The sequence below is a fragment of the Quercus robur genome, chromosome 3 (genome assembly GCF_932294415.1).
Source record: "Quercus robur chromosome 3, dhQueRobu3.1, whole genome shotgun sequence".
NCBI lineage: Eukaryota > Viridiplantae > Streptophyta > Magnoliopsida > Fagales > Fagaceae > Quercus > Quercus robur.
In genome coordinates this window covers 35,806,389-35,818,948 of record NC_065536.1, presented here as the reverse complement: position 1 = coordinate 35,818,948, position 12,560 = coordinate 35,806,389, and the positions used below count along the sequence as shown (strand labels likewise).

General features: G+C 41.4%; 1 protein-coding gene across 1 annotated transcript; it reads right to left on the bottom strand.

The window, feature by feature from the left end:
* Positions 1-750: 750 nt before the first annotated feature.
* On the bottom strand, positions 751-2,673 carry LOC126719578 (F-box protein PP2-B10-like; the record flags this gene model as incomplete). The annotated part of the gene is made up of 3 exons (XM_050422111.1): positions 751-1,204; positions 1,317-1,438; positions 2,509-2,673. Coding segments are annotated over 3 exons (726 nt in total), but the record flags the coding sequence as incomplete, so codon positions are not given.
* Between the last annotated feature and the right edge of the window lie 9,887 nt (positions 2,674-12,560).

Genomic DNA, 12,560 nt, shown 5'->3' with positions numbered 1-12,560 from the left:
AAGTTCCTATACCTATTAATTCTTCACCCTAACTAGGCCCCTGTGAATTCCTACAACCATCCCAAATGCAACCAAACACTCAAACATGCAATTACCAGTTTAAAACATCAAAACACACAAAACTGAGCACTAATCATAAAAAACTATAGTTGCAGGGCTTATAATTTTTCCTTTGTGTACTAAACAGTAGAACTAAGGTACATGAACATTCATCCATACTTTATACATACTAAATAGAGCTCCCACAAATTTACAACTCAATCCATTCACCCTAACTTGAGAAATAAATCCCCAAAGTTAGGTGGTACAATTCATTCTTACTGCTTTATCCAACAAAGTGCAACTTACTTCCAAACTTCAATTGAGTTACCAAAACACATCAACATGTCATACCAATTTACAAGGATATTACCCTATATGTCTTACACATGCCATAAAATTCTGAAAGCCAGATTCTAAAAATACAATTTAATAAAAATCATACAAGCTAGTACACTCAAATATGCCCCAACAGATCTGAGATCTAGATAGTAATTCCACTATAAATTTTATACTCATCCAATTGGCTTGGGACCAATATCAAGTTTGATAGAATTGCAATTTAGTGTATCATCAATGTCACTTATGGTCTGTTTGGATTGAACGAGAGGGAGGGGAAATAGAGTAGAGTAGATTTAGCACAAAATTAGCTTATTTTTAGTCAACTCAACTCTACTCCCCCTCCATCCAATCAGGCCATTAGTGCTAATAAAAACACAAATTTTACTAACCCTTTGTTGGCTTGATCTTGATCCCTTCAACAATGAGGCCAATCTTCTGGGTATTAGCTTCTACCTCCTTAAGTTTAATCTGCAGTTTGTCATCTTCTCCTCCCCCATTGAAAAATTGACCCAACTCAATCTCTAACCATCCATCTATTCTCTGCTTGGGATGTGAAGTGTGTTGCTGCGACGGCAGTATAATCCGGTCTTGTTGGCTTGGCTCCATGACAAAAAGGCCCAAACGAACAGTTTGTTTATAAACTTCACCTCCAACAGTTCCCACTGAAGCCTTGAAAGGAGGGCCATCAAATCCACGGGCTCCGCTCCACAACTTGTACACAAGGTAAGCGGCATAGCGTGTTTTAGGAGACAGAATGGAAGTACTCATCTTACCTCTGATGTCAAACCACCACACATCATGAAGTAGCGCTACCTCTGGGAACCTGTTTGATTTTTACATGTACACCGTTAAGAACTAGATGAAAAAAAAAAAAGAAGTCTAAATTTAAAAATAATAAATAAATATAGGAGTACTAATATATAATAGGGACAGACCTGGATTCCTCAGGTAGAGAAATCCATCTCCAATATTGAGGATAGTCACCGCATATAATGGACAGTTCCCTTGCAGGAAGAAGGTAACATTTCTTACCACTCGATTTGTCCAAGAAAAAGCTCTGCTAGAAACAAAGAAGATTAGTACAGATATGGCCACAAGCATACATACAACCAAATCTTTCATATTTTGAACACTGAGATAAAAGCTCCTTTTGTGTGTGTGTTTTATTTTGTTTTTCTATTTGCAGATGGCGCTATAACTAAATTCATTCAAGAACTGACCCCTTTACTTCTTTTCATTCAGCAAATTCAGAAACAGAATTAAGTGTTCTAGAAGTGGAAAACTAGGAAGACAGTTTGTAACATATTAAGTGCTCACCGTTATTTATTTATGTTGGTGTTCGAATTGTTTTCTTTTCACGTCTGTTTATACTACATTTTTTTTTTCATTTTAATGAATTTATTTTCTATGTCCAAAATAAAAATCACTATGCGTGTGATTTAATTGGATAGAAAAGAGAAATGTCTCAAATTGAGATGAATGGAAAATTATGACACTAATCCCAAAAAATAACCTTATCCCGGATGAACATAGCATCGTACAATAAAGTATGTGAACGGGAACTAGAGGCTGACACAAAATTGATAAAAAGATATTGAAAGCTCTGGATTTGTCGATTTGAGTTGCTGGCGGAAGGTGGTCGGTTTCGGGTGAACCCGATTATCACCGAAATGCTTCGAAACACGGCGAGATCTCGCCAGATTCGGCGAGATCTTGCCAAATCCATCCAAGATCCGGTGAGATGCCGTTAGATCCGGCGAGATTTTTGGCAAATCGTGATGAGAAATCACTGGTTTGGCCAGATCCGGTGTTTATTGTGCCAAAAATTGACGGAATTAAATGTAAAAAGTGGCCGGAATCTGAAAAAAAATGGCCGGATTTTGAATGGACTTCGGTTCGGGTCATGTTTCACGGGTTTTGAAATTAAAAACCGACAACCGACTCGCTGGGGTCGGGTTAGTGAGGTCAAAACCTGCGTCTGACCGCCGTAGTCATCGGATTGGGTGGCGGCGGGTTGGACGGTTTCCATGGACACTGTCAAAAGAGTTTTGAAATTTGAACCCAAACCCACAAAATGAACCCGTATTTGAAGAGTTGTATTGTAAAAAAGGAAAACAAGGAAAGTACCTTTGTATCGCCGTCAATTAAAAATGGGTTATCGAAAAGATCGAGGTATAGCTGTTTCAAAGAAGTGAAATGCAAGTGAGCCGATGATCTGGAAAGGATTGCCAGCCAATCAGGAGGCAATAATCTAACCCAGTTTTCATCGGACTCAGAAGCCTCACGGAATTTTCACGAAACCGCACACCCTCTGCACCATTCTTTAGGATTCAACAATGAGTCAGTGATACTATTTCCCTGATGCACTCTTCCGGTAATTCTAGATTTGAGCGTAATCTCTGCCGCTCTGGCTCTGCCATCTTCTTCTCTCTCTCTCTCTCTCTCTCTCTCTCTCTCTCACAGTGAGGGATCGGGAAAGTTTTGAGGCTTGATTCTTCTCTCTCTCTGCCGTCTTCTTCTCTCCCACTCCAATCTCGATCTTCTCTCTCTTTCTGTTTTTTTTTTTCTCTCTCTCTGGGTTCTTCTCTGATGTTCTGGGTTCTTTATGGTGTAAAAATATAAGGGTTATAAATCGAGTCTTAGAGACTCGATTTCCATGTGTAATACATCAAACCATGGAAATCGAGTCTTTGAGACTCGATTTATAGGTCAAAATCGAGTCTTATAAATTCGAGATGTTAGTAAATAATATAGTTTGACAACCGGGCCTACTAACTAAATAGTTGGAAAATCAAGGTTAATTACCCATTTTGGCTTGGTGGTGAACTAGCCGAGCCAATTTTATGTTCAATCATGACTTATTTAGGGGTCATTCTATCGTACCCACCTATATTTTTAGTGGGTATGGTACCCACCCAAATATTAGCTGTATATTTTTAGGAGAAAGTTTCTCTGCAATCTGAATTGGAGGAAGTCTCTCCAAACTCAATATCAGAGAGCGACACCTGTCCCATTCCACTAAAACTCAAATTCAATATATAACTTCCGTTAACTCAAACGATAGGCACTTTTCCATATTTTTTTATTAAAAAAATAATTAATTATTTCTCACCGTCACCTAAACTCAGTCCTTTCTCTCTTTCTCTCCTTCAACGCAAATCCGTTCCCCATCTCTTTGTTTTGTTCCAGAAATACCCAAAGTAAATAAAATAAAAAATCAGCAAACCCCATCACCCCGCCGGAGCACCACTACATCGCCGATGACACTAGCAAGAGGTGGCCAACACCTTCGTCACTGCCATTCACGGCTAACCTCTGCCTTTGACAACCCATCTTTCTTCCACTCCATCCCTCTTAAAACCCACCCACCACCACAAAAAAAACCCAGCAAACCCCATCTCTCCATTAGGGATGGCAATTTCTGCCCGACTCGCGGGTACCTGACCCGACCCTAATGGGTCGGATTTTAACCGGCCTGATAAAGAATAGGGTTGGGTCCAGGTTTTAAGAAAAACCCGGCCCGAACCCGACCCACTTAGTTTAGCTAAAATTACCAAAAAACCTAACTATATATATTACCATATATCTAACCCTAAGTCTCACTCTTCTCTCATTCTACCTTCACTCAGCAGCCGCCCCTCTCTGCCTCTCACGCCTCAACCTTAGTTTCTAGTTTCCACTCTCACTCTCAATCTCAACTCAAGCGATCATTGATCAAGCCTTCCCTCAAGTGATCAAGCCCCACGCTAGCCCTTCCTTAAGCGACCAAGAAAATCCTCGCCGACAAGCCTAGCCACCGTGAACTACCCCTCACCAGTTACAGACCCACCACTGGATGGGTTGGGGATTTTTCATTTTCGTGTTTTTGTGAGCAAAATTTGGGTTTGGGTTTTGTTTTTGTGAGCCAAATTTGTTGGTTTTTTTTTTGGTGGAATTTTCAGATTTACTAGTTTTATTTTTGGATTTGCAAAATTTCTGGGTTTGTTAGATCTTGGCATTCGTTTGGCTGCCAAGAAAATTGCCAGGAAAATGTTGTTTTGTGATGATTTGTGCTTTTGGGTTTTTACCGATTTCTTTGTTTGTATTTTGGGTCGAGGCTCACGGGCCCCACGGGCTCCGACGGGGCGGGTTCGGGTGCAATCAAAAAAACCCGTTTATTAAATGAGTCGAGTTCGGGTTATGGGTATAGGCCCGCGGGTCGGGTTTGGGTATAAAGAAACCCGGCCCGAACCAAACCCGTTGCCATTCCTACTCTCCACCAGTCCTACTCATCTCCCTTCTACCAGTCACGGCCTACTTATTGCCTCAACGAACTTATCTCCCTTCTACCCACCACCAATTTCACCCAAAAATAATTACCCAAATCGAACTTTTGGTTAAAACAACAATCCCATCAATTTTAAGCAAAATCATCAATACCATTTTGAAAATAAATGAGATTATTGCAGGTTGATCTGAGTAGTCATAACAAATCCTTATTAATCCTTCAGCGTAAAGATGAAAATGGTGGTGGGTGGGTGGGTGGGTTTGAGAGGAATGAAATGGAACAGAGATAGGTTTGTCGGAGGCAGTGGTTGGTCGTGAATGGTAGTGGTGAAGGCTTCGGCCACCTCTTGCTAGTGTTCCCATTGAAGGTAGGTGGTGGACCGGTGGGGAGTTGGGGTTTACAGGGTTTTTTGTTGCGGTGGGTGGGTTTTGAGAGGGATGAAGTGGAAGAGAGATGGGTTTTTCAGAGGTAGAGGTTAGCCGTGAATGGCAGCAATGAAGGTGTCAGCCACCTCTTGCTAGTGTCGCTGGCGATGTAGTGGTGGACCGGTGGTGGTGAACGTAGGTTGTGGACCAGTGGGGTGATGGGGTTTGCTGAGTTTTTATTTATTTATTTTGGGTATGGGTGGAATGGTGGAAGTGGTGGATGGGTGGGATCGTCATAGACAAGAGACAAATCGGGGGGACCGGCGGAGGTAGCATTGGTTGGGGCTGAAAACGATCGAATATAGGGAGAAGGGTCTGGAACAAAACAGAGAAATGGGGAACCAATTTGTGTTGAAGGAGAGAGAGAGAAAGGACTGATAGTTTAGGTGATGGTGGTGTGAAATAATTAATCATTTTTTTAATAAAAAAATATGGAAAAGTGCCTGAGTTAATGGGAGTTATCTCTTGAGTTTGAGTTTTAGTGGAGTGGGACAGGTGTTGATGGTTCCTTGGAAATCAGTAGGTTGATAAGTCTCGAGCGCTGATGATCTTAGGGCTTGATCCTGAAAACAAATATTAAGTCAGAGGGGACCGGCCAAAACTCCTCCGATGATAAAGTCAGTGGATTTGTAATTCACTATAAGAAGGAAGTAATTTCTGAAAAAAGTGTCTGAATGAATCTTACCTTCTCATTGAAGAATGCTTATATAGCATGTGTGAAACGGTTATCTGTTTAATAACCGTTCCTATTGTCGAGGAGTCCGGAGGATTTGGAGGTAACTTCCATAACCGCCATGGAAGTTACCTCAGTCGGACTTGTGTTCCATAGTGGTTAATGGAGAACTTGGCACATAGTAATTCAACCCAATAAACTCGTCCATCCTTTATTAAGGATGGATGAGGCTATTAGGGACGACTTTTCCTTGTGCATTTACTTTTTCCTAATTTCTTGTAAAGCTCGTTCGTCCAAATGATTCTAAGGATGGACAAGCTTCTTATGGGACCTCGTCCGTCCAAAGATGAACGAGGTCATCAAGGACGCTTGGGATGATCACCTCATGTGCTTGGTTCGCCCTAGTCGGTCTTTCATTGGACGAGCCATATGGACGAGTTCAGGAGTTGGTGTTTTTTTTGTAACACCATCAATTGCCCCCTTGTCCAAATGGATCGTCTAAAGGATTTGTGCATTTAATGTCTGAAACTATACGTGCCATGTGTCATAACTTAACTGATGTCCAGTCTCGTCGATTTATTTTTTCGAGGGCTAGGCCACGTGTCGCATCCTAGTTGGTCGTACCGTTTCGAATACCTAGGTCAGATGTCTATAAATAGTGGAATTTCTCCCTTACCCTTTACATTTCTGAAATCCTTCTTCGTCTAGGGCCCTCGTTTAGAAGTTTCTCTGTGTCCATAGTCCTCTCTCATCTAGAGCCAGGTACTCTCTTCCTGATCGTCTTTAGGTATTTGGTTTCCAAAAAATGTCTCAAACTATTATTTCCTTGTCTAGCGATAGTACAAAGAAAGCTATAGACGAGTATTATGATTCAACCAGTAATGGTAGTTCAAGTAACAGTAGTCATAGTAGTGGGGAGAGTTCTACGAACGAGGGGTATACCTCTGGTGTGCCCAGGCTTCCTTTAGAAGTCATCCAAGAACAACTTAGGAAAGCCTCTGGTTCCAAGGCTGGCACTTTGTCCAATGTGCCTCCGTTTAGTCCTTTGGACGAAGAGGAGACAGTTTATAGTTGTGCTGTAGGTGTTCATTCTAAAACGAATGAGCAAAGGCTAAACAATCTTAGGGCATGGTACCAGATCCCGGATGAGCTTAACCCTAGGTTGCCCGTCCGTGGAGAGTGGTGCTGCAATCCCCGTTTTGGGGTGGGCGTCTACGAGGCTTATTTCTTGGGGGGTTTCAGGTTACCCTTGAATGCATTTGCTAGAGAATTATTGGTTAGGTTAGGTTTAGGTATGTGTCAGTTTAACCCTAATGCGTGGAGACTAGTTATCTCTATGCAAGTTTTGTGGAATGAAGTATTTGGAAGGGGCCGTCCCCTTACTATGGACGAGTTCCTTTTTTGTTACAAACCTTCAGAAATAAATCAATCCCTTGGCTTTTACCAATTCATAGCCAGGGGTAAGGATTGTAGGTTAATCAGGTCTTTGGCCTCGTCTGACAGAAATTGGAAGACAGAGTTTATCTGTCTCTGGTTTTTGGGCAGGGAATCCTGTGGACGTTGGCAGGGACCCTTTTACTCCTTACTCTGGGGACTTAGGGAACCTTTGTCTTGAAAGTACGTCCCTCCCCTTTTTCATCTTTCTTTCTTTCAACTTATTTTTTATTTTCTTCTAACTTTTGTTCGTTATTTGTTTAATAGGTGTTAAACGTTTGTCCTTAAGCAAGTTTCACCGTGATCACGTCCATAGAGCTCGTCTTTTCGCTGATAGGGATTTTCGTTCTTTAGTCACCCTACGACGTCTTGCCAAGTGGGGACTTGGCCCTGAACCATCAGACGAGGCTATTGCTCACGAGGTCACAGTCAGAAGAAGTAAGTTTCTACCTAATATCATTTTGAACACTTAACTTATTTCCTAATCTACTTAAAATTTCTCACTTATTGTCATTGTTCTTCACCTTTAGGAGTGTCAACCATGAAAGAAAATAAGGGAAAAGAGGTTGTAAATGAAGAAGATCGTCCTGAGTCCCAACCACAAGTTCGTCCATTGGCTGGGGATAAGAAGAGATCCCTATCCAAAAGTCTTGATTTGGGAAATCTCCCCAACCGTCGAGGCAAAAAGGCCAAGCATGGGTCATCCCAAATAATTAAGCCCAACATTTCCTAGTCTCAACAGCCTGTCAAAATTTACGACGTGGACTCGTCCACTCCAATTGAGACTACTCTGTCCAAGACGACTGTGCCTGCCACATCCCAGCCTTCTCAACAGGTCCCTTTAAATATCATTGAAAATGAAGACCTGGCTTGGGAGCGTTTTCAAAAGGCTATTTTAGACGAGGACATAAATGTTTGCTATGACATGTCCTTGAAGGATTTTGAACATTCTGGTGTTCACGATCTTTTCAAGGTAAGTAATTTTATATTTTTCCTCGTCTTTGCCAATATATATACATTTTCATCTAACCTTCATCTCATTTCTCTCTTTTTTTTATTTTATTTTATTTATATATATATATATATATATTTTTTTTTTAGGCTATGTCAAAATTTATAGCAACGTCTAGGCAGGCTATAGGATTGGACAAGACGAGAGTCTTGCTGGAGACGAGGATTCAAGAGGTGAAGGAGGAATCCAAGAAATGGGCTGGGGTGGCTGCTCAGGCTAAGGAGAAGACAACAGAGCTCCAGAAATTGATTGAGGAGTTGAAGACTGATGTAGCTGAAAAAGGCACTCGTCTTAATCATTTATAGAAGAAGAACGACGAGCTGAGTGTTCTTTTATCCAAGCTAAAGAGGATGCAGTAACTGAATTTAAGGCGTCCAAACAATACACTGATCTTTTGGACACCAATTATGCAGCAGGTTTTGAGGACTTCAAAGCGGATGCTATGGAAAACTTCCCAGAAGTGGACTTTAGCTTTATTAAGCTTAACCTTGCTGCTGCTACCAGCTCTTTTCTTCAAACTAGCTCCGAGGACGTCAATGTGGAAGATGATGCCAGTACTCAGCCACCCCAAGACGACCCCAATGCTAATGCCCCCTCTTCTTAAAGACGAGACTTTTACTCAAAGCAATCCTTGTATTTCTTTTCCTTTCATTTGGTTTTTGTTCGATCCTTTATTTTGGGACCTTTTTATGTGACCTAAGTACATTTGCCTCGTCCATGGTTTTAGAATGGAGTTTCAAACAATCATTTCAGTTTTTTGACTTAACAAGGGTTTTTGGACGTAGGATGTCCACCCTTTAGTTACTGAATGAAAGTTTATTTTCTATCTTTGCATGGACAAATGCTGTTATCTATATCAATTCCAACTTTGGCTCGTCCATGGCGAAAATATATATATTTTTATATTATTTTTGTTAATGTAACTCGTCTTTGTGGATAGTATTTTCATTTTGCTTTATTCGTCCTAAGACTTGCAAGCTAATTTTACATACTATCCAGTTTCTTTTGCCTAACTTTTCACTTGTCCAAGGATTGGATTGTTTTAGTTGGCTATTGAATCTCGTCCTTAAATTGGACGGACATGCTTCATAAGGCTTTCCCTCGTCCATGACTTGGACGAGTATGCCTATAGACATTATATCTCTGCGTACAGAGAATTTATTCGTCTTGAATCTTTTAGCTCCCTTTTGGGTTAGCTTGAACAAGAATAGCATGGAGATTTGAAATTCACACAACATTTTGTACATAACATAAATATCGTTTACAGATAAGGCACATGCATGCTAATGCCTTTTTTATTTAATAAGTACAAACTCCATAACTTCGTCCATAATCACGACACAAATAACCACAACATAAATAACAAAGTAGCAGTATCAAACACAAACAACATCAAACATAGTAGAACGTAAGTAGACAGACAAGCTCCAAGCTCGTCCATAGTGATACTCGTCCAGGCTCACTTTTACTGATAGTACCTCCTCAGGTGCTCCACATTCCATGGATGTTCCAATTTTCTCCCGTCCAGGGCCTCCAAGTAATAGGATCCTTGCCTTTTACAGTTGATAACTCTATAGGGTCCTTCCCAATTAGGGCCTAATTTCCCATGAGCTGGGTTTTTGGTTGCCAAAGAGACCTTTCTCAAGACAAGATCTCCTATGTTGAAATGCCTTGGTTTCACCATTGCATCATATTGCCTAGCCATGAGGTTTTTATACTTTGCTGCCCTGTGCTTTGCATCTGCCCTTACCTCATCTATTAGATTAAGGTTCAAACGGAGTTGCTCTTCATTATCCTTATCTTGATACTTTATCACCCTGTGATTGGCCATATGCACTTCTGCAGGTATGACTGCTTCACTTCCATAGGCTAGCTTGAAAAGAGTTTCCCCGTATAGATTCTCACTATCATCTTGTACGCCCATAACTTCATCAATAATCACGACACAAATAACCACAACATAAATAATAAAGTAATAGTATCAAACACAAACAGCATCAAACATAAGTAGAACGTAAGTAGACAGACAAGCTCCAAGCTCGTCCATAGTGATACTCGTCCAGGCTTACTTTTACTGATAGTACCTCCTCAGGTGCTCCACATTCCAAGGATATTCCAATTTTCTCCCATCCAAGTCGTCCAAGTAGTAGGAACATTGCTTTTTACAATTGATAACTCTATAGGGTCCTTCCCAATTAGGGCCTAATTTCCTATGAGCTAGGTTTTTGGTTGCCAAAGAGACCTTTCTCAGGACAAGATCTCCTATGTTGAAATGCCTTGACTTCACCATTGCATCATATTGCCTAGCCATGAGGTTTTTGTACTTTGCTGCCCTGTGCTTTTCATCTGCCCTTACCTCGTCTATTAGATCAAGGTTCAAACGGAGTTGCTCCTCATTATCCTTATCTTAATACTTCATCACCCTATGATTGGCCATATGCACTTCTACAGGTATGACTGCTTCACTTCCATAGGCTAGCTTGAAAGGAGTTTCCCCCGTAGGGGTTCTCACTGTCGTCCTGTACGCCCATAGAACACCTGGTAACTCATTTGGTCATATTCCCTTTGCCCCCTCAAGTTGAGTCTTGATGATTTTCAACAAGGATTGGTTTGCAACTTTAGCCTGACCGTTGGCTTGGGGATGGATGGGCGAGGAATAATGATTTTGAATTTCGAAGTGTGCACAGAAGTCCCTAAAGAGTGCATTGTCAAATTATCGTTTGTTGTCAGACATTAATACCTTAGGCACTCCAAATCTGCACATAATGTTCTTCCACACGAAATTTTTAACATTCTGTTGTGTGATATTTGCTAACAATTCAGCTTCCACCCATTTGGTGAAATAATCAATACCCACCACTAGAAACTTCATTTGCCTTATGCCTAGTGGGAAGGGACCCAAAATGTCTAGTCCCCATTGTGCAAAGGGCCACGGTGCCATCATCGGGGTGAGATACTCTGATGGTTGTCTGGGGATGTTGCTAAACCGTTGGCATTGGTCGCAGACCTTGACGTATGCTTTAGCATCAGCTTGCATATTTGGCCAATAATACCCCACACGAACGACCTTGTGGATAAGTGACCTGGCTCCTGAGTGATTGCCGCACGCTCCTCATGAACTTCTCTCAATACATAGTTTGCTTCGTCCGGAGCCAAGCATCTAAGATAAGGTTGAGAAAAACTTCTTTTGTATAGCATTTCGTCCATAAGAACGTACCTAGCCGATCTTACCCTCAACTTCCTGGCTTCGTCCTTCTCTTCTGGGAGTCGTCCGTCTTTCAGGTATGATACAATCAGGGTCATCCAATTTCCTCTGCTCTCTACCTGTTGTACTTCTGGGATATCTATACTTGGCATATACTGAATCTCATCAAATTTGTCCATGGATTCATTTGCTGAGGCTTCTTTCGCTATGGTATCAGCTTCCACGTTCTCCTCCCTTGGGATTTGAACGAAGTCAACTGTTTCAAACCTTTTGATAAGACGCACCACCCTACTAAGGTATTTCCTCATCCGTTCTTCTTTAGCCTCATATACCCCATTCACTTGGCCCATAAGCAACTGAGAATCCCCCAAGACGAGTATGGACTTGGCTTCCATAAACTTAGCCAATTCTAGCCTTTTGAGGAGGGCTTCATACTCGACTACATTATTAGTTGTTTAGTATTGCAAATGAACTTTGTGTTTCAGTTTATCTCTTTCTGGGGATTGTAGGACCACACCAATTCCTCCTGCGTGCCGTGTAGACGAACCATCCATATGGACGACCTATCTCTTACTGTTTTCCGTTTCATCATGATTTGGAGTAAACTTCGCAATGAAATCTGCTAGGGCTTGAGCTTTTATGGCATGCCTTGGTTTATATCTAATGTCAAACTCACTGAGCTCTACAGCTAATTGGATCAATCGTTCTGCAGCTTCTAGTCTGTTCATTGCCTTCTTGAGCGAATGATCTGTCATGACATTAATGACATGTGCTTGGAAATAATGCCTTAGTTTCCTGGAAGCGATTATCAATGTGAAAGCTAATTTCTCCATTTGTGGATATCGTCCTTCTGCCCCCCTCAATGCCTTGCTTGGATAGTACACAGGCTTTTGCACTTTGTCTTCTTCTCTTATCAATGCTGAACTCACGGCATGTGAGGTGACTGCTAAGTACAAATACAACTCTTCTCCCACCATGGACGGACTTAGCAAAGGAGCCATGGTGAGATACGCCTTCAGATCTTCGAAAGCTTTTTGACATTCATCGGTCCATTCAAATGCTTTTTTAAGAACCTTAAAAAATGGCAAACATTTGTCAGTGGCTTTAGAGACAAACCTGTTAAGTGCAGCAACTCGTCCGGTAAGGGATTGGATTTCTTTGGT